This window comes from Trichinella spiralis, assembly GCF_000181795.1.
Source record: "Trichinella spiralis strain ISS 195 chromosome Unknown Scfld7, whole genome shotgun sequence".
Lineage (NCBI taxonomy): Eukaryota > Metazoa > Nematoda > Enoplea > Trichinellida > Trichinellidae > Trichinella > Trichinella spiralis.
Genome location: NW_003526946.1, coordinates 610893 through 630848, shown reverse-complemented (window position 1 = coordinate 630848; position 19956 = coordinate 610893). Strand labels below are relative to the sequence as shown.

At 37.9% G+C, this 19956-nt stretch overlaps 9 protein-coding genes across 9 annotated transcripts; 4 read left to right on the top strand and 5 right to left on the bottom strand.

Moving 5' to 3' along the window:
* The first annotated feature begins 2780 nt into the window (after positions 1–2780).
* Tsp_11522 (hypothetical protein) lies at positions 2781–3279 on the top strand. Its single transcript, XM_003373061.1, has 2 exons — positions 2781–3079; positions 3153–3279. Exons 1-2 carry the CDS (start codon positions 2781–2783, stop codon positions 3277–3279), a joined length of 426 nt encoding a protein of 141 aa, XP_003373109.1.
* A 122-nt stretch (positions 3280–3401) lies between these two features.
* Positions 3402–4004, top strand: Tsp_11521 (hypothetical protein). Its single transcript, XM_003373060.1, has one exon. It carries the CDS (start codon positions 3402–3404, stop codon positions 4002–4004), a length of 603 nt encoding a protein of 200 aa, XP_003373108.1.
* Positions 4005–4447: 443 nt separating this feature from the next.
* Tsp_11520 (conserved hypothetical protein) lies at positions 4448–5064 on the bottom strand. Its single transcript, XM_003373059.1, has 2 exons — positions 4870–5064; positions 4448–4753 (listed from the first exon to the last, which is right to left on the bottom strand). The coding sequence occupies exons 1-2, from the start codon at positions 5062–5064 to the stop codon at positions 4448–4450; spliced, it is 501 nt and encodes a 166-aa protein (XP_003373107.1).
* Positions 5065–7165: 2101 nt separating this feature from the next.
* Tsp_11519 (reverse transcriptase (RNA-dependent DNA polymerase) subfamily) lies at positions 7166–11983 on the top strand. The gene is made up of 8 exons (XM_003373058.1): positions 7166–7391; positions 7564–7674; positions 7708–7927; positions 8332–9190; positions 9713–9942; positions 10429–10587; positions 10631–10887; positions 11847–11983. Exons 1-8 carry the CDS (start codon positions 7166–7168, stop codon positions 11981–11983), a joined length of 2199 nt encoding a protein of 732 aa, XP_003373106.1.
* A 465-nt stretch (positions 11984–12448) lies between these two features.
* Tsp_11518 (putative integrase core domain protein) lies at positions 12449–14013 on the top strand. Its single transcript, XM_003373057.1, is given in 3 exon segments — positions 12449–13414; positions 13425–13573; positions 13791–14013. 3 exon segments carry the CDS (start codon positions 12449–12451, stop codon positions 14011–14013), a joined length of 1338 nt encoding a protein of 445 aa, XP_003373105.1.
* Positions 14014–15084: 1071 nt separating this feature from the next.
* Positions 15085–16249, bottom strand: Tsp_11517 (hypothetical protein). Its single transcript, XM_003373056.1, has 5 exons — positions 16223–16249; positions 15968–16137; positions 15740–15908; positions 15560–15670; positions 15085–15495 (listed from the first exon to the last, which is right to left on the bottom strand). The coding sequence occupies exons 1-5, from the start codon at positions 16247–16249 to the stop codon at positions 15085–15087; spliced, it is 888 nt and encodes a 295-aa protein (XP_003373104.1).
* Positions 16250–16652: 403 nt separating this feature from the next.
* Tsp_11516 (zinc finger protein) lies at positions 16653–16992 on the bottom strand. Its single transcript, XM_003373055.1, has 2 exons — positions 16825–16992; positions 16653–16772 (listed from the first exon to the last, which is right to left on the bottom strand). Exons 1-2 carry the CDS (start codon positions 16990–16992, stop codon positions 16653–16655), a joined length of 288 nt encoding a protein of 95 aa, XP_003373103.1.
* A 186-nt stretch (positions 16993–17178) lies between these two features.
* Tsp_11515 (breast carcinoma amplified sequence 2 (BCAS2) superfamily) lies at positions 17179–18150 on the bottom strand. Its single transcript, XM_003373054.1, has 4 exons — positions 18058–18150; positions 17654–17826; positions 17389–17580; positions 17179–17329 (listed from the first exon to the last, which is right to left on the bottom strand). Exons 1-4 carry the CDS (start codon positions 18148–18150, stop codon positions 17179–17181), a joined length of 609 nt encoding a protein of 202 aa, XP_003373102.1.
* Positions 18151–18317: 167 nt separating this feature from the next.
* Positions 18318–19677, bottom strand: Tsp_11514 (putative ribosomal protein S4). Its single transcript, XM_003373053.1, has 4 exons — positions 19461–19677; positions 19219–19405; positions 18537–18601; positions 18318–18424 (listed from the first exon to the last, which is right to left on the bottom strand). The coding sequence occupies exons 1-4, from the start codon at positions 19675–19677 to the stop codon at positions 18318–18320; spliced, it is 576 nt and encodes a 191-aa protein (XP_003373101.1).
* Positions 19678–19956: the final 279 nt, after the last annotated feature.

Here is a 19956-nt window from a genome sequence, read left to right as displayed (position 1 = left end):
GTAATATCACAAGCAAGCCATTTCTTTTCGCGTACACTGCAAAGTGAATTTGAAGCAGCTTTAACAGCTTTTCTGCTTGGTGCTGTTCATCACTTTCTGCTTTCGAAGCGCTTGACTTTTATTCATCCATTCGAGTTTAAAATTAAAAATACCGTTCAAAAGAAATGTCAGCCAACAGTTGCTTTCAGTCGTCATATAAATTACCTTCTTAGCTAACAATTAAATCAGATTTATGCCTAAGGTTCTTTTCTATTTGTCAGATATTGTTCTGATGAAGGCTAGTTGAAGGCTACTCAAGTACAAAGAGAAAATCTAAAATTGATAAATTGTCTACAGCTGCAGTTTTCAGCTAAAACTGGGAGTGGTGATTGCTGAATTTTAGCATCGAAACACTTTTCTGATTTCAGCTGTAGTGTTCTTTGAAAATATTTCTGGCTTGCAAAAGAATTTAATCTTCCAATCTTTCTTTCGATGCTGTTCACAAGAGTTATTGTTTTTCTTCTTATGTTTCATTTAAATAAAAAATAAAATCTGGAATTTTGTTTAAAGTAAAAAATTTGTAATTATATATTTTGTGTAAATTATTTTAAATTTCTCTTTCAATATCTAAAGTAAAACCGACAACTTGGTTGATTAAACATTCAAGTTGCAATTGTTGTATTACGATGATAACCACATGTTGCACATTCCAGATCAAAAAGTATCTGTTGGATTTAAAAATCATTTAAAGTGAAAGAAAAAGAAAATTATTTTTCATCTCAAGTTCACTTTATCATAAGTAGGAACGTTATCTTCCTCTAGCATTGCATATTTTCTGCCAAAATATGATCATTGCTGATTATCATCGTCGGCAAGCATGAAGCATATGTTGATTTCTCATTTGCTGCCATAACTTTCATCCCATTGTTTGGAGTGAACAATATCTGGGCAATATCAAAGGGTTTGCTGCCTGGATCAAGCAGTGAATTATCCATTTGAGAAAACGTCTGCCTGATGTATTGTAAAAATTCCAGACTAGCAGTATTATTGCTTGAATTTATCCCTTGCGCTTTTCTATGGCATCATGCTGAACACAAATACCGAAATTCTAATTTCTGGTATTCACCAACGCACTAGTCGGTTTCGTTCAGATGTTAAAATAGAAAGTTTACAATTTACACGAAATATATAAATAAATTTGTTTTTTGACTTGTAAATAATATAGCAGATTTTTAATTTTTTATTTAAATAAAATATGCGACTTTAAACAATAACACTGATGAAAGAAGTCAAAACTTTCTGAAGTTGAAAATGAAATCTTTAATTGCCATCAGGAAACATTTTCAGAGAACAGTCAGCCTGAAATTTGAAAAGTATTTAAATGCTAACAAGTTAGCAGTTGCCATGCTAAGTTTAAGCTGACAACTGCAGCTGTGGACAATTCATCACTTGTTGATTTTTCCATTGTATTACAATCGCCATTAGCTAATCAGAATATTTTCTGACAAACGGAAAAGCATCCTATGCATAAATCTCACATAATTGCTAGCTAAAATGTAATTTATCTGACAAGCAAAGCAACTGTTAGGGTTGGGATTCTTCTGAACAGTATTTATGCATTCGGCGTGATAAAAGTAAACCACTTTGAGAATGCTAACAGAAAGAAAGCTGTAAATGGCACCGACCAGAATAACTGTTTTTTTTAAAAGTTTGCTTTTTATCAACTTATTTGTTTCGAACCATTTAATGTTGCGCTGCGTCTATATGAACAGCAGTTCCGTTTTTTATGTAAATCAAAAAATTCTGTTTTTTATATAAAAATTAAATATGCAATATCATAAAGTTAAGAAAAATTATCAGCTATGATGCCATGCCATGAATACATAAATGAAAAACAGTGAAACCTCGAATTAGAAAACTTACCATTGATAGAAAAGGAATATTTAGCAAATGGAACTTTCTAGTGCGACAATCATTCATTTAAATGTGAAAAAGCAGGCGAAGTTCCCTTTTGGAAATTCAGTTCTACTCATCATTAAATTATGAGAAAAACCTTAAATTTATGCTTTAAACATTGTTTACTTAATTTCTTTACAATTTCTGTTACTTCATGTAAATACAATATAAATTTAACGCATAAAATTTCAGTAAGATAAAGGTTAATGCGACCATTCAAGTGGTGGATTGTATTTTATTTGTACTGCATTGCATTGTATCTGCATTGTATTGTTTTGTTTTTTTATTTTTTCATCGTAATTTCATTTTCTTACTTTTCTCAATTTGAGAACAACAGAATTATTTGAAAACAGTCGAAAGATTAGAAGTAAAATTTGACAAATAGAATGAAATAAAATTTGACAAATAGAATGCAGAGAAATGACAACAAATGAAATTTAGAGGCGTGTCAGAGCAGCAACCAACGAAATTTTACTGCGAAAAAGTAGGCGGGCAACAACCAATGAAATTTCAGTGTGAAAAAGTAGGCGGAGTCAGGTGGAAGATCGGGTCTACCCTGTTCAGAATTACGACATTCGCTCGGTGATGTCAGCTCTGGTAGCTGGTTGTGATGGTTAGATGTTTTTATTTTGATTTGTCCCAGTAATCATGATAACGATTGCACGCTTTTTGCTCGCAAAGTGTAAAATTGGAAATGTCGATGAACTTTGTTTGCGCAAATTGAAAAAATCAGAAATTTTTATGGAAGATGGTTCTGTTGTTGTTGATCGTATGAATCATTTTTATGATTTCGCATGTGAAGGCGTCATTGAAATTTTACAATCCTGTCACTGATTGCTGTTTCAATGACTGATATTTCATCTGGATGCCGTTTTATGTATGCAGTACAGCGGAAGAACAGACGTGTTTGGACAACAACGTTCTTGGACTGTTGTCAAATGTGGAATGGTTTGCAACGAAACCGAATGTGTTTTCTCCTGGTTGAAGTCGCACTGCGCTGTACTCGTTGCATCTGTGAGAAGCCGTTACGCTCTATTAACTCATTCGCCTCCCACTATCCGCACTCTGTGAAAGCCTCTGGACGTTGCGAAAGACCATCAGAAAGCTCCGAATCCTCTACAGTTTGGTATACTGTAGTTCTGCAGTAAGACTGGGTAAGCAGCTATCTACTGACCGCTCCCCCTTTTTTCTGAGGCGCGCCCTTATAAACAATACAGTGTGTACTGTGAAGTGAGTGAATACGTCAAACTGATGAACCTTGACTCTGCTTCGGGCCTCGATGGAGTCAAGGTGTCCGCCCTTCGTGAAATTGTCCCCCACTGTCTCTCTAAGGTCACTTGCTAGAGACATATCTCCCAGGTCCTAAAGGCTCTTGCATATTCCGGCTGTTCAGCCAGATTGTAACGGCCCGCTAAATGAAGTGAACCCCCTCATCCCCCATCAAAAGGCCTTCCGGTTAGGCTGGGATGGCGCATTTGAGAACATCTCCACCAATTAGTTATAATGAAAATTTATCGTTTGATGGTGTTACTTCCGGCTGTCCTGGGGAAGTTTCTAAAAATATAATAAGAACGGTATGCGGAAGTTCTATAAGTAGGGCAACGCGCGTGGGAGTGGAAACAATTGGCTTTGGTGGCTTACTTTCAGAGTGCGAAATTTTCGGGACGCACTTTGAAAACGTAGACCATATTATGCCATTCCTCAATAATATTAGTAATGCCATAAGCCCCCAACTAAAGGATCGGGAGCAAGGGAAGGATCTGCGCACCTGTCTGGAGGAATGTTTAAACTCCAGCAATATTGAGATGGAGGGGTTTATAAATTTTCTTATTAACGAAGTATTAAACATTAACGATAAGGAACGTTATACATATGTTGACGGTGTTGTTAACGTCCTTACTGAGTTTCCGCGTAAACCAAATGATCATCAACCCCCTTCTCCCCCCAAGAAGCGTACCAGAGAAGAAGAACAGAAGATTCGAAGCAGGTACGCACAGTTTTCAATCGCTCTTCAAGCGAGACCGCAAACGTATTGCGACCAACCTTCTCAAGAACCAGCCCCTTTCTAATGTGAGCTGCCCAATCGACGTCGCCGAGTCCGCTCTACGACAGCGATTGAGTTAGCTTCCCTATGTGGATTGTGCGCTCTATATTTATTTGTAAATGCCGCGAAAACTCGAACAACATACCAGATACCATTTTTCCGGAAGAGGTTACGCTGCGCCTCCAAAAAATGAAAATACACACGTCAGCGGGCCCTGACGGTATACAGGTGTCGCATCTTCGTACATGCGACCGGGTGTGCCTAGCGAAGTCCTTTAACTGTTTTCTTCTCGCAGGGCACATTCCCCAACAACTCGAGGATTGTCGGACGACAATAATCCCCAAAACCGATGATCCCCTCCCCGACGCTGAAGACCTACCTGCCAATCACCATCGCTTCATGTGTATACCGGCTCTTCAGCAAAATTGTAACGAAGCGGCTAGATAACTGTATCTCCCTCCACCCCCGTCAAAAGGCCTTCCGGTCAGGCACGGATGGCGCCTCTGACAACATCACCACCCGTACGACCATCGTCAACGAGGCCCATAAGTCTGGAAAGTAAGTCAACATCGTCTGTGTAGGCATAGCAAAAGCATTCGACACAGTCAACCACTCCTCGATTGATGGAGCCCTCCGCATGCATGGGCTTGACACTGACTCACGGGCACTAATCTGGGAAATGGTCACTGGAAGCAGCACCGTCATCAAGGGAGATGGAGGGGTATTTAGTAATAGAATAGAGATTAGCCAGGGAGACCCCATTTCCCCTCTTCTCTTCAACTTTGTCATTTACGAGTTGATAGAGCGCCTCGAACAAAGTGGAGTGGGTTTTAAAAATTGGCAATGCAAGCGGCGGGTGAGTTCTTGCACACTTTTCAACCTCAAAAAACGCGGGTAAACGGCGTGTGCGGCGGCTCGGTCAAGGTCGCTTTCGAAACTGGTTTTTCGAATTTCTCCGGTGCGAAAATGCGTTCAAACTTTTCGACTTCAGCGCATGGAAACCCCAAAACTGTCGCTGACGCTTCTAGCCATGGATCGGTAGGCGATGTAAGAGCATGTTTCACATTTTTTTTATCCTGGTCCATTCAAATGCCAGGCTTGCGAGCACGTTGAAGCTGTTTTTGCCCGAATAGTTAGTCACTGCACGCACTACAACGTTCCTGTGAACGGTCTGACTTGTAGTATTTGTCATAAGCACTTTAAAACTGCGAATGCAGTTGCCTCGCACTTTACACACTGTAGAAAACAGGTATACAGTGTCCTGGCGTCCGCGGGTAGACTCATTTTTGCCATCAAAGACATGCCGCATCGAAATTTGATTGGTTATAAATTTCCCATACAAATTTGATTGGTTTTAAATTTTATCGGTTTACAAGCTAACTTTCATTGATTGTCGTTGTGATGAATTTTATTTGTTGTGGCGCTGCGAAATTTCACTGGCTGTGGCTGTGATGAATTTTATTTGTTTTCGCGAACCTAAATTTTACTGGTTGTCGTTGTAATGCGTTCTATTTGTCAAATTTCAGTTTTTCTTCAATGGTCAGTTTGCTGATATTCAAAGCTATACTATTTATATCCTATATATATTTAAAAAATTACTGTTTAATGATACTTATTTTATGAAATTAATTACAATTAATTATTTAATGAAATTCAGTAAAATGGTGAATCCACCGCGAAAGTTTCAAAGTGATCTTTCTTACTAATAGCATCCGTAGCTTTTAAATTTGTACACATTGCACCCCTGCAGCCTATTTTGTATCAAAATAAACTATTCTTTAAAAACAGTAAACACATGATGCACATTGAGTGTACACTGTGGAACATCCCTGATATTTCTTCTGTTTGCCGGTGTTTCAGTTTGTATGCCCTCGCTTCAAAAACAAGGGACGTTTTACTGCAACGGTTGCTTACAAGAAGCAAATCAGAATTATCAGGCATAAAGAGAACAAGGAATAGTAAAAGAAAAAATTTTCGTCTGAGACCTTAAACATTGTCCATAGGAATATCAACCTTCTCCTATGTTTTGTAACTGAATGTTTTGCTTGTTCAAATTCTTTTTCTCGATTCAATGTCTACTTCCATGCAAGATGAAGGAAAATCGATAATCTGTCTGAAAAACTTGGAAAATGGGGCCAACAGTTTTAATTTATCCACAAATGGCGCACCAAAGCTGATATCACAAAGTATGCAATATCCTCTGCCCCGTGAAATGAAAAAGCTGCAGCAGCTTTTCTGCTTGGTGCTGTCCATCGCTTTCTAAGTGTTTTACTTTTATCCATCCACGTTGATAAATATTGTTTCACAGTTGCTTTGCTCGTCAGATGAATGACGTTTTAGCTAGCAATTTTACGAGATTTATGCACAAGATGCTTTTCATTTTGTCAGAAACTTTTCTGAAGAGTAGCTAAGGGCTATTCAAGTACAAAGGAAAATTGAACAAGTGATAAATTGTCCACAGCTGTAGCTATTCAGCTGAAAGTAGAAGTGGTGATTGCTGAATGTTAGTATCGAAATACTTTTCTGATTTTAGCTGGACTGTTATCTGAAAATGTTTCTGGTTTCGATGAGAATTTTATCTTTACTCTCTTCACTGTTTCTTTGGCTTCCGTTCACCAGAGTTATTGTTTTTCTTCTTATGTTTCATGTTAATAAAAAAATAAAAATCTTGAATTTTATTTAAAAATAAAGAAACATGTGGTTGTACATTTTGTGTAAATTTTAAACTGTTTTTCAACACCTGAACTAAACTGACTAGTGCGTTGGTGTACACTTAAGTTGCCATTACTTTACCATTTGCATTTGTAACCTTCCAACTTGTATTTTCAATGATAACGAAATGTTGAAGGGAATAACGAGACTAAACCGGCAAATTTCAACAAGCAACAAAGTTAGTTACAAACCGTAGGAGCAGAATTTTACATATAATCAGAGGTGAACCCCGTTTTCACCATTTTACCAGTTTTCTGTTCTGTGTGCTTGACTTCGTTTTGATTCATCTTCTCTCATGGCTGCTGATTTGCATTTGGTTTTAAATAATCGAAATAACTACAACTTAGTGTATGAAGGTAGAGTTCACCTCCTAAGACACACAAATTTTGAAGACAAACAGTGGGTTTGCCAACGGGTAAATAATATTTCATTATTATAATATGCTATTTTTATCAGTCAGCATTCTGATTTCTCATGCAGGTGAGAAGTGGATGTAGAGGTACAGTTTACACCAACCTCGAAGTAAACACTGTTTTGAGAACAGCACCGCATGCAGAAACGTGCACTGCCGACGAGTCTGTTTTGTATAGAATTGAAAAGAGAAATACTCTTAAACGCCGCGCAGGGGAAGAAACAAAGACGGTGCCGCAAATATACGGGGAGGAATGCAGCAGTGCATCCACCAGTTTGGAAACTGCTGGTCAGTTTCCAACATACAAAAAAGTGGAAGCGGCCTTGTACAGAAGCCGGGCCAAACGTTTTCCACCACCGCCAGCAGCTGGAAATTCCAGCACACTGGCGTGTTACGAAGTCTGGCCGGCAGTTTTTGATGTATAATAATGTACATAATTCTGTTTTAATATTTTGTACAGATGAAAATATACGGGAGTTGGCTGGACATACTGTCTGGTGCATGGATGGAACATTTAAAATTGTTCCTGAATGGTACCATCAGATGTTCAGCATTCATGTGTTTAAAGAAGGTAAATTAATACCACTTGTATATTGTTTAACAGTTAGAAGAGATCTCCCAACATATGAAATTTTCGATAATTTAATTTTAAAAGCGGCAGCGTTAGGGGTTGTCTTTCAGCCGCAAACTGTGATTTGCGATTTCGAAACTGCTCTTATCCCTGCGGTGCAGGCATCGTTCCCGGGCGTTCAAATGCAAGGTTGCTATTTTCACTTCTGCCAAGCAGTTCTGCGGAAAGTGGCAGAGCTTGGATTGCGAACCAGGTACCTTCATAAAGCGGAAACAAAAAAAAATCAGCCCCTTTCTAATGTGAGCTGCCCAATCGAAGTCGCTGACTCCGCACCCTACCAATCAAAACGATTCCCCCCCCCCCACAACTCAGAAAATATTCTGTCCCCCATTTCGGCAGACGAGGTTACGCTGCACTTCAAATTTATGTCTGCAAAAACGTCGGCAGGCCTCGACGGAGTTCAGGTGTCACACCTCCGAAAATGTGACCCGGTGTGCCTTGCGACTGCCTTTAACTGCTTTCTTCTCGCAAGGTACATCCCCCCCCACAACTTAAGGATTGTCGCACCACTCTCATCCCCAAAACCGATAATCCCCGACCCGACGCTGAAGACTACCGACCAGTAACTATCGCTTCATGTGTATACCGGCTCTTCAGCAAAATTGTAACGAGGCGGCTTGGAAATTGCATTTCCCTCCAACCCCGTCAAAAGGCCTTCCGGTCAGGCACGGATGGCGCCTTTGACAATATCACTACCCTTACGACCATCGTCAGAGAGGCGCACAAGTCCGGGAAGAAACTGAACATCGTCTGTGTAGATTTCGCCAAGGCATTCGGCACAGTCAATCACTCGTCAATCGATCGAGCCCTCCGCATGCATGGACTCGACACCGATTCACGTGCACTCATCTGGGAAATGGTCACCGGAAGCACGATCGTTATCAAGGGAGATGGAGGGGTATTTAGTAATAAAATAGAAATTAACCAGGGAGACCCTATTTCCCCCCTCCTCTTCAACTCGGTCATGGACGAGTTGATAGAGCTCCTCGAACAAAGTGGAGTGGGTTATAAAATTGGCAGCAATAAGGTCGTAACGCTGGCGTTTGCGGACGACGTAACTCTAGTCAGTAGCAGTCGCAGGGGAATGGAGAAACTTCTCTCCATCACCCACGACTTCGTCAACGAGAGGGGTCTTGGAGTAAATATTAAAAGGTGCAAAGGTATCCGCTTCGTCCGCACGCCGAAAACCAAATCATTAGTACAAGATACCTCCAAAGCATTTAAGGTCCCTGACGCCGGAGAGGAACACATCTATATTCTGATGGCGGGCCCTGGGGAACTCATCAAAGTCTTGGGGGTCTCCATAACTCCAGACGGCAAGCCATCTTTCAACTTAGACACACTGGAAGGGACCCTGGAGAGGATCCGCAAAGCCCCCCTAAAACCCGCACGGAAACTTGCCACTGTGCGGGACTACTTAATTCCCGCGATGGAATACAAGCTGGGTTTCCCCGGGGTGGGTAGGAGAGTACTAGAGGAGGTTGATGCCTCCATTAGGCAAACGGTCAAACGCTTCCTGCACCTCCCGCACACAGGCATGAGCAACATGTTCCTCACCATGCCTGTTAAGGACGGCGGGCTAGGCCTGCGCCCGCTTCGCACGCAACACACTGCACGCGTCGCTGTCGGCACCAACAGCATAATGAGCAGTGCCGACACGACATCACAAGCCATAACCAGCATGCCGCGACACCAAAAGTCCCTGCGTAGTTTGCAAATAAAACTTGTGTTCAGTGTGGCAAACGGCTGCATCAGATATGTTTCCCAGTATATCATCAGTAACTGTGACTTATATCTGAGATATCTTAATACTATTGTGTAACTGTTTTTTCCACTATGTTTACTATTCAGGAGTGATGAATTGTATAGAAATAAACACCGTATACTGTTTTCATGCAGACACCGTAGTGTCCAATGTTCCCGAATGGGAACGTGATAAAACAACCTAATTATTATTTCAAAACCATTTTTCATTTAGATCTTACCTTACACTCAAGGTCTTAATAGCTGCAAAATTGAGTATCCACTCCAACTGGATCGCAATTCGGTAACTAAACGGTTAATCAGGGAGTCCAACAGTGAGATCCCATTTCCCCTCTCCTCTTCAACTCAGAGTTATTCAAAACATTTTCTATTCTGTTCCTTATGGCTGATGTACCTGAGTTGCATCTTGTACCAAGTTGTTGCGGGATTTGGTCCAATTCGGTGGTATGGTAGGCAGGATATATAAATTAAAACGTGCCGGCAGACAGAAATATTGGAGGTGCTCGAAAGTATGTGCTAAATGTACAGTTGGTTTTCTTCGTCATTAAGGGTTAGATTATTTTGGTATAGGATAAAAAGGGCTGCAATGGTGCCATATGGACCAACCTTGATGTGACATCGGTTATCAAGCGGAATGATCACATCGAAAGCTGCTCCGTGGATGAACACTTGGCCTACAAAATGGAAAAGAGGGCGGTTTTGACAAAGCGCAGCGCGAAAGAAATGAAACCCATCCTGGCTATTCATGGTGATGAAGCATCCGCCGAGCCATCAACATCTGGCTAATTTCCTACCTTTAAACGGGTAAAGTCCGCGATGTACGGCCACCGGGTAAAGCGATTCCCAAAACTGCCCAATCATCGTCGGGACCTGAAAATCCCGGTCCCGTTTAGAACAACGAAGGCCGGTGATGATTTTTTATTGTGGCAGCGTTCATCGAGGCACATACTGGTATTTGCTACGGGTTACAACATTAGACTGCTGGCAGCCATGCGAACCTGGGCATTGGATGGTACTTTCAAGGTTGTACCCAAATTTTATCAAAAACTGTTTGATTGAATCAACAGCAACTGATATTGTAACATGCAGGTTTATATTTCAAGCTTTACTAAAACAAAGCGGCAGTCCTCAGGGTCAATCTTAATCCAGAAACTATAATTTGTGATTTTGAAACGGCCCTGATACCCGTGATTCAGGGCTACTTCCCGAACACGCGGGTACAAGGTTGTTACTTCCACTTCTACCAGGCGGTACATAGGAAAGTCGGTGAGCTGGGACTGAAATCACGATATCGAATGGAAGAAGCAACAAGAAGAAAGATAAGAATGCTTCTGGCCACGGCTTTCCTCCCTGTACCGGGTGTTAGACTGCTTGAAGCAGGCACTACGGGTACTTTAGCCGCTTTATTCCAATACTTTCGGCAGGAGTGAATGACCGACGAGCGACTGCCGCTTTGGAATGTATATGTTACGCTTAATGTTGAAAATTGCCTATTATTGATAATAGGCAAGCGTTTTGCCTATTATTGATAATAGGCAATAAGCATTTGCCTAATGTTGAAAAAAACGGCTTACGAGTCACGCTGTATGTTGAAATGATTTTATTAACCCTTTAGTGACTGAATTGTAATCCAGTTGTAGTGAATACTTAATTTTGTAGATACAGTCCTTGAGAGTTAGTTAAGATATAAATAAAAAATCATTATGAAAAAATAATTTGAAAGTCATTTTTTCTCATGTACTCATTTGGGAATATTGTACACTGCAGTGTCTGCTATCATGATATTGAGCTGCTGATGATATATTAGGAAACCTATCTGGTGAAGCCCTTTGCCACACTGAACACACTAATTTCTGCAGTTTTTTTTGTGAACTGTGCAACGACCCTGCGTACTTGAATGCAGGAAATGTCCACGTGAGCTTGGCAAACTGCTTGGCAAATGGCTACGTGCAAATATCATTACGTTTAGGCCTTAAGATCTGCAGCGGTCTTGCTCGCAGGAGATGAGCTGTTACTATCCCTTCTAAATGCGAAATTTGTCATCGCTGTTCTGTCAGCATCATGAAGTTCACAAGGAAGTCGCCAAGCAGCTATCACTGTTAGTTGACACTTCTTAGAACAGTTTTCTTCAATCGTTACAAATAGAAATAGAAATAGACGCTTTTGATAAAATGCCATATAAACCATTTGATGATGCCAGCATAAAAAATTGAACGGCACCAAATCGAAGGACACGATTAAAATTTTTTTTATTTCAATGGGCATTCAGCATCGCAGTCTTTAGCGTAAGTTTTGGTGCCATTTGTGGATTAATTAAAAGTGTTGGCACCACATTTCAAATTTTGCAGACATATTATCCACTTTTCTGACATCAAACCCGGAAGTCCACATCAAATATAGTAGCAACAAGTTCAGCTACAAATCGTTGGAGCATGATTATACGTATAATCAGGAAGTAACATTCAACCATTTCCTCATTTGTTGAAGTTCTGATGGATAGAAAGGCTGTGTTTGAAGGAAAGCTCCGTGCTCTGATCAAGGAAAAATGACAGAATGGAACGATTTTTCCAATTTCACAGCGAGATAAAATTATTACTGACATTTTGCGAATCCAGTCAGATGGTCCAAAATCTGCTCGTGATTATAATTTAAAAAATCGGTATGGAGTTTTAAAAATCGGCGAAGAAAATAAACTAATTCGCTTGGGCAAGAATGAGGCAATAAGATGCATCGCCTCTATTGAAGAAATGTTTGATGTTATCAATGATGCTCACCAAAAAATTGGCCATGGTGGAGAAAAAAAACATTTAGAGAAGCACAGAATAAATGGGCGAACGTCACACAAGAAGCTTGCCATTTGTTTCTCACATTTTGTGAAGAATGCCACAAGAAGAGGGCCAGAAAGCTTCCAAAAAGCCTGGTTGTTAAACCACTGGTTAGTACAAATTTGATGTCACGAGCCCAGGTGGACTTGATAAATTTTCAAACCATGCCAGATGGTGATTTTAAATATATCATGACATACTTGAATCACTTTACGAAGTTCTGCATTTTGAGTCCGCTAAAGTCAAAACGGGCGGAAGAAGTGGCATCGAAGCTGCTCGAAATCTTTTTAACGTTCGGCGCTCCCAGCATTCTGCAATCCGACAACGGTCGGGAATTTTCAAATGCCATAATTGCGGAACTCAAAACATGTTGGCCAGAGCTGAAGCTTGTCACGGGTAGACCCAGGCATCCTCAGAGCCAAGGTGCGGTTGAGCGCCTAAACGGCGTTGTGCAAGACAAACTGGCAATATGGATGCGAGAAAATGGATGCAAAAGATGGTCAATGGGACTGAAATTTGTTCAATGGCAAATAAATGTTAGTGTCCATGAAACAACAGGACAAAGTCCATTCAAGGTGACATTTGGAGAGGAGCCACGAATTGGACTGGAGTCTTACGTCCTGCCAAAATCACTAGTTGATGCAGCGAAAACAGAAGAAGAAATTGAAGAATTTTTGACATCTCATGAAGCCAATGATGAAGATAGTTTGAACAGAGATGGAAAAAACTATGACGAAAATGAAAGCAGTATTATGAAACATCTTCCTGAGACATTTATAAAAGCACGAAAAGAAGCAGCTTTAGGGCAGACTAGAGCAGCAGCAAAAATGACACGACGAACTAAGAAAATGTTAATACCGCTCAAAATAGGTCAGAATTGTACAGTGAGAGTGCCAGACGTGGATCGTGGACCTGCGGATCCTAAAAACTTCTTAGTAGTTGTCATGGCGGAATGTGAAGGATTGTACACTGTTGGTTGCAGAGAAGGAAAATTGGCATCTAAGTTTACAGCTGCAGATTTACAAGTGATATCGGAAATTTTACTATCAATTGATGAAGTACCTGACACCGAAATTCCTCTTAGAACTGCAGTAACTAAAGCTACGGGCGGCCAAGGATATGTTAAGTGCATGTGCCTATCTGGCTGCTCATCTGGTCGATGCAGTTGCAGCAGAAAAAGAGTATTATGCAATTCTCGTTGTCACCCCGGGAAGTCATGCAATAATATATAAACCTCGTGCGATACATTTGTTTCTGATAATAAATACAAATATCATTAATAAAATCATTTCAACATACAGCGTGACTCGTAAGCCGTTTTCTTCAACATTAGGCAAATGCTTATTGCCTATTATCAATAATAGGCAAAAGCTGTTGCCTATTATCAATAATAGGAAAAACGCTTGCCTATTATCAATAATAGGCAATTTTCAACATTAAGCGTAACATATATAATGTAAATATTAGAACCAATAACCACTTGGAAGGTTGGCACAATCGGTTCAACAGAAAAGCCGCTAAAAGTCATTACGGGTTGTATGAACTGCTGCAGATCCTGATAGCAGAACAGGGTGTGATGGACACCCTGATTCAGCAAGTGCTATCAGGAAACGCTACCGGTGGTGACATAAGACAGGTAAACAAAGTTTATGCTGAAAAGCAACAAAGGGTTTGCCCAATATACGGGTGAATACACAACGGTAGTCGTACCCTGGAGCATTTTCTGGAAGCATTCATTAATGTACATAACGCGGGAGCCGATTTAATGCCGCCTTCCAATTGGTGGTTTGTATTTTATTGTGCTGTATTGTATTGCAATATTTAGTTTCTTGCTTTTTCGTTGTTTCCTCTTTGTTCATGCCGTTCACTGTTGTTTTTCATTGTTGTCGTTGTTGTTGTTGGCTGTTCTTTACTGTTTGTGCTGCTCCTGTTGGCTAGTGAAAAATAAAAATCACTATTTAACTTCTTTTTTGTATTGATTTTTCTGAATTATTACTATCGCATTTGATATAACGTCAGTTTCGTACAATAAAATAGAGAACAGTGATAAAAAATATTTTCAGAAATACTGATCATGAAAAAGTACAAACTTCACCACAAATGATATATTTGAATAAACAAAATTTCAATGAATGACAAAACTTCAAACAGACAATTTTGGAATAATAAATATTTCCATTATTAATGTTGCGTCCCTACTATTTACTGTTACATAATCCTAACTGGAATATTTGAACCTATGCAATGAACAAATATTACTTCTAATCACAAGGGAAAGATTTGAATCAATGAGCAATTAGACAAAGAAAACCAATAAGACAACGACTTGACGGTCCAATAAAATAGCGCGGTCAACGACCAATAAAAAAACGCGTTGAAAAGTGGACCATCCCGTGCAAAAAAATTGATAATAACAATTTTGAAAGTCATCAAATAGGTCTACTTATATGTGGAAAGTGTGCCGCTAAATGCTTTAGCTAATAATTTAATTACTGTTGGATTATTAAAATAATCATGTCATTAAAATTGAATTCATTAAATTCATTAAAAAATCGCTTTTCAGCGATCATTAATGTATTGCAGTATATACGCCAAATATATAATGGGATTTATTAAAATACATATGCATTTATTGCAGTATCATATACCTGCATAATGTTCAAAAAAATTAAAAAAATATTTATTTCATTTCTTTCCCTTCTAATTTACATTTTAAGCGCAGTAATTGACTAAATTTCACACACATCACACGTTCCATTCACTATGACAGTATAATAGAATATGTACAGTGCAAAAAAGTCAAAACAGATGCAAAATTTACACCTTTTAATGTTTTACATAAATTCTTGCGTGAAAAAAGTTCTGCCACATGTCGATCATTGCTTACAAAGTGCAAATTAGTCGGGCTAAAATACATCATTATACGTACGTGGGAATATACGTTTGCGTGTTTATTTACTTTGAAAATTCGATTCCATGCTTTTTTGTCGACAATGCAAGCGACGTTGACAAATATGGATACCAGATCGTTCAGTCTTGAATCACATTGAAATATCCCATACAGCTTTTCATAAGCAATACATTCTTTGCCGTCCATGTTAGACATACGCCCATACTTGTAGTCGGTCAACACCTCGGAGAGGGTTTGGAAAATTATTGGCGAATATCGATGCTGAAATAAAATCATTTCCTTGGAAAATTTAAAGAAGAAAAAACATATCTTCCTCAGAACATACTTTCACATAACGAACACACTCTTCCATCTCTTTCAGCGCTTTATCATTTTTACGAATGGCATCAGGAGATAAATCCAACAACGACAGTTTAACCTCGCCAATAAGATCAGCCTATAACATGGACGAAAAATCTTTTTTTTTAAAAAATACATTACTTTTTTATTGAAGGAAATTTTTTACCTTCCAAAATATTTTTGGAAAAGTAGCTTTTCTACTGTAATAGTGAACATTCCCATTGTGAACGTAAATCCTGTAACCTGTAGGAAAAAATAATACCAAGCCACTAATTAAATCGGGATAATCTTGACAAAGACCGCCAATCTTCTTGATAAAGCGAATTCTATTATATCTGAAATATGAAATGCCCTTGAAAATTAGATAGGTAATTTTTATCATTCTATTTATTACCTTCTTGACCAGTAGCGGTGTATAATTTTCATCAATTCGACATAATGATGAGGTTTACTTTTCAATAAATGATGCGCTACTTTTAAATATTGTACAATTCTTTTCGTTATCCTGACTTTCTTTAACCTCTTTTTGCCTTTCAACATTCTCTGCGGTCTTCTAGGAGGTATCTTTAAAAAAATTATTATGTATGATCAAAATTCTTTCATTCATATTTGCATAAGTAAAGATAAATAGGCGAGATTCTCAACTTACATAACGTATGACATTAAGTAAATGCATTGTTGATAAAAGAAAGAAGACAGCTATGATAAGAGAGCAGTCGCAGTTGATGAAATGGCTAAGCAACTGATCTTTGGGGCAAAAGATAACTATGCATATATATATATATATATACATATATATAATAGGTCACAATTACTAGTGCACAATTGTTCGGTCAGGTCAGAAACTACTGCTGCTAAGAAATGCATTATCAAATTAGCAGGTCACTGTTATGATGGTCTTTGTTTCGCAGGATTGTTACAACAACGATCACTTGCCTGACGAATCACAAATCCTTTCATTATTTAAGATTCAAATTTGGCGCCTGTTCAAATTGTTATTCAATAAAAAGAAACGCATACATAAATGATAAAATTTATTATCCATTATCAAAAGATACATGTGCATAGCATACAAAAAATTAAACTTCCTCGACAAACGAATATCTGCTGGGACAAATTGTCATGTGAAATTTACTCTCCGGTAGTGGCAACCAATGTGCTGCGTTAAACATGCACACTTTGTAAGGACCAGTGTATGACTGAAAATTGTCCATGTAAAAAAATAGAAATACAAAAACACAAAAAACAAACCTGTCTACATTTGATCAAGTGAGATTGCAATTCTTCAGTTGTGTTAAAATTCTCCCTGCATTCCTTGTACATGCAAATATATTGATTGTTCTTCACTTCTTCTTCTGCATCTTTTACATCTACATCTGAAGACTCATCCGCCCCATTGGTAAGCGAATTTTCAGACATGACTGAAATCTGAACGATTGTGATTATACATTTTATGATCAAAATTTAAAATGAAAAGAGAAGAAAAAAAATACTCGTGAATAATGCAACGATCAAAACAAACATTTCACGTTATAATGTAAAAATTTCAATCAATTCACAATTAACAACAGTAATTAATGAGTACAAAATAAGTGATAACAGTAGTTAAGATTCAGCAACAACAGTTTGTTGTTGCTGTTGTTGTTGTTGTTGCTCTTCTTCTTCTTCGAGTTGTTTTCTCTTGATTGCATTCTGAACAGCTATTTCGGCACATATCTTTTCAATTTCATAGTTTTTTGTAACCAACGATACCCAACTGCAAAAAAAACAAAACGAAATAAAAATTATGCAAATAAAACGCAACGCAACATTCACCGTGCTTCCAACTGCTTAAGTTTGTCACCAGCTTCAGTCTGCTTCCTTTTCCTGCTAAAATGTACCGCTTGGACTTTTTCCCGTAATGAGGAAATATGTTTCCGGTAAAGATTTCGAGTTTTCTCTGCTTTTTCTAAATACATTCTCCAAGCTTCGGCGCCATATTCTACCATCAATTCCAAACTGAGAATTCTAAATAAATAAATCATAACATAAGAATAAACATTAATAAAAAAAATAATCAAGAATAAAAAACACATTTCACCTCAAATCTTGCTGTTCCAACTGAGCTTTGGCATTTTGCAGAGCTTCTTGCCAACTGTCCAGATCGCCCACGCGTGTACTTGAAGGTCCCGGCAGTTCATAACGTCTCATGTTCAATCCTTGCATTGGTTGTCGATTTTGGATACGTTCAAATTCGGCTTTCAACAATTCCGTCTGAAATACAGAAAAAGAAAACCGACAAATCAAATTTCAACTGTTGTTTCATCAGAACATCAGAAACCATACCAAAAATTTATTAAAATTCAAAGGGGGCAAGTCATATTTGGTGCTTGTAACATGTCTGTAACGAGAACATTCTTCCTGAATTAAAGCCATTGCCTAAAAACACATTCGCAACGCTTCAAATAAAAAAGCATGCCAAACAAAAAGAAAACCAATTTTTACTGCAGCTTCTGCCTCTTCGTCATATCCTTGGTCAATGTACGGCAAAGCGTCGACAACAGGATTTAAGTCTTTCTTTCTAATTTCACCAATCATATCTTAAACCGTTTTTACAAAAAAATAAAACACACAAATTGCACGCCGTAGTCAAAAAATATCTGGTTATAAAACCCGTTCAACGTTCTGTCAATATTTAAAAATTATATTTGTTTTTTTTTCGCTTTTATTTTTCAACATCCGAATTAGAGCTGGGAAATAGCAGTTTATTCATCATCATCGCCACCATCCTCATCCGCAGCCCCTTTCTTCTGATTCTTCCGTTTGACACGACCAGGTCGCCCAGTTCCATATGGAGAACGTAATGAAAGTTCTTAAATTGTAAAGGTAATTTATGTATATTACAATTACTTTTCCGTCAAAAAGTTAATTATAACTGCACAATCACATTGTGTAAACACAAAAATAAATAAGTGAATAATTACCTATGTGCTTCTCAGAATCCAGACGAACAATGAACGATGGAACATTAACAACTTGACGGCGAACTCTAAAATCAAAGCAATAAAAAAATTCCTTGTAGCAAAATTAATGTACATTTGTCATGCAATCAAACTTTCCTAACAATAATTTATTAAATACAAAAATAGTTACCTTCAAAATGAAAAAATATTTAAATTAAATAATTACCTGTACACAAAACAATTACCAATTTAATAGCATTTCAAATAAAAAATCACACCACTTAAACACCATTTATTACAAGTATACTTAAAAGCATACTGCTAATTTGAAAAACAAATCTTCATTCAATAAAGAATATTATTCTAAAAAAATTCTACAGTATACACAACAAATTATGCCTAGCTGTTACGATAAATTTCAAAATAATATTCGTCACAGAATGTAGACACTAAAACGCAGTGCAGACAAAAATATAAAATTAAATAAACATACATGCAAAACCTTTTAAGAACCACAATTTCTCAATAGTATAAAACTTTTTGATGTTCAAATTTATAATAGTAGATACTGTGGAAATGCAGAAAATCAATTACGTATTAAACTTGAAATCTAGAACTCAAAAGAATTAGAAAAATCTCATAACACCAACACAACTACGCATCATGTATAAGGCTAATTAAATTTAGATAATTAAAACAATACCTAATGTGGCGTTGCAAAATCATTACACGGGCATGGTGGATGCTCTTAGCAAGTCCCTTCTTAAAAACTTGAGTTTGAAGACGACGTTCTAAAAAGTCTTCAACACGCAAACCTAAAACGTAATCGAGCTTCATTTGCTCCTCTCGCAGAACACCGATAAGTACAAGACGTCGCAAAAGAGCATTTCCTGTAAAATAAACAAATAATTTACACAATGTTGATTAAAAATAACAACTGAGCACCTTCAAACAGTCGGCGGGGATCTTTCTCTTCTAAGGTCAACAATTCACGGGCTAGCTTTCGAATGTGAGCTAACGAATACTTCACCCGCCAGACTTCTCGCTTGTTACGAAGTCCGTAAACACCAATTAATTTCAATTCTTGATCCAGACGTTCTTTTTCATAAGGACGACGAGGAGTCGCGTAAACTTTACTATGAACAGTACGAATACGAGGCATTTTATACCACTTTAATCAGTATTTCTAAATAATAAATGCTCTATTAAACAACAGTGAGTACATTTTTAAGATATGATTAATAAACATTTTATTAAAACAAACTATTACAAATATAAAATGAGCTCATTTTGATTACACCATTCTTAAAAACATTTAACAATACGTTGGCTTACAGTAAACTTATAATAAAGTTCAAATAATTAATAAAAAACAAAATTCAATAAAATTGTCTATAATAAAAATGTAAAAATGTAACGATTTTAATAATTTTTTATTATT

Coding starts and splice junctions, on each gene's coding strand:
- Tsp_11522 (XM_003373061.1), top strand. CDS start 2,781: ATGACTGATATTTCATCTGGATGCCGTTTTATGTATGCAGTACAGCGG. Junction 3,080..3,152: donor TGGTATACTGTAGTTCTGCA/GTAAGACTGGGT, acceptor TAAACAATACAG/TGTGTACTGTGAAGTGAGTG.
- Tsp_11521 (XM_003373060.1), top strand. CDS start 3,402: ATGGCGCATTTGAGAACATCTCCACCAATTAGTTATAATGAAAATTTA.
- Tsp_11520 (XM_003373059.1), bottom strand. CDS start 5,064: ATGGACCAGGATAAAAAAAATGTGAAACATGCTCTTACATCGCCTACC. Junction 4,754..4,869: donor CGCACACGCCGTTTACCCGC/GTTTTTTGAGGT, acceptor ACAAAGTTGAAG/AGAAGAGGGGAAATGGGGTC.
- Tsp_11519 (XM_003373058.1), top strand. CDS start 7,166: ATGCAGGTGAGAAGTGGATGTAGAGGTACAGTTTACACCAACCTCGAA. Junction 7,928..8,331: donor GAGCTTGGATTGCGAACCAG/GTACCTTCATAA, acceptor CCGGCTCTTCAG/CAAAATTGTAACGAGGCGGC. Junction 9,943..10,428: donor GGATTTGGTCCAATTCGGTG/GTATGGTAGGCA, acceptor TTATTGTGGCAG/CGTTCATCGAGGCACATACT.
- Tsp_11518 (XM_003373057.1), top strand. CDS start 12,449: ATGTCACGAGCCCAGGTGGACTTGATAAATTTTCAAACCATGCCAGAT. Junction 13,574..13,790: donor AAACCTCGTGCGATACATTT/GTTTCTGATAAT, acceptor TGTAAATATTAG/AACCAATAACCACTTGGAAG.
- Tsp_11517 (XM_003373056.1), bottom strand. CDS start 16,249: ATGCATTTACTTAATGTCATACGTTAT. Junction 15,671..15,739: donor TTCCAAAAATATTTTGGAAG/GTAAAAAATTTC, acceptor TCCATGTTATAG/GCTGATCTTATTGGCGAGGT. Junction 15,496..15,559: donor AGTGTGTTCGTTATGTGAAA/GTATGTTCTGAG, acceptor ATTTTATTTCAG/CATCGATATTCGCCAATAAT.
- Tsp_11516 (XM_003373055.1), bottom strand. CDS start 16,992: ATGTCTGAAAATTCGCTTACCAATGGGGCGGATGAGTCTTCAGATGTA. Junction 16,773..16,824: donor ACTTGATCAAATGTAGACAG/GTTTGTTTTTTG, acceptor GACAATTTTCAG/TCATACACTGGTCCTTACAA.
- Tsp_11515 (XM_003373054.1), bottom strand. CDS start 18,150: ATGATTGGTGAAATTAGAAAGAAAGACTTAAATCCTGTTGTCGACGCT. Junction 17,827..18,057: donor ACGAAGAGGCAGAAGCTGCA/GTAAAAATTGGT, acceptor TCTGTATTTCAG/ACGGAATTGTTGAAAGCCGA. Junction 17,581..17,653: donor TTGGAACAGCAAGATTTGAG/GTGAAATGTGTT, acceptor TTATTTATTTAG/AATTCTCAGTTTGGAATTGA.
- Tsp_11514 (XM_003373053.1), bottom strand. CDS start 19,677: ATGCCTCGTATTCGTACTGTTCATAGTAAAGTTTACGCGACTCCTCGT. Junction 19,406..19,460: donor TCCCCGCCGACTGTTTGAAG/GTGCTCAGTTGT, acceptor TTTATTTTACAG/GAAATGCTCTTTTGCGACGT. Junction 18,602..19,218: donor ATTTTGCAACGCCACATTAG/GTATTGTTTTAA, acceptor CTTTGATTTTAG/AGTTCGCCGTCAAGTTGTTA.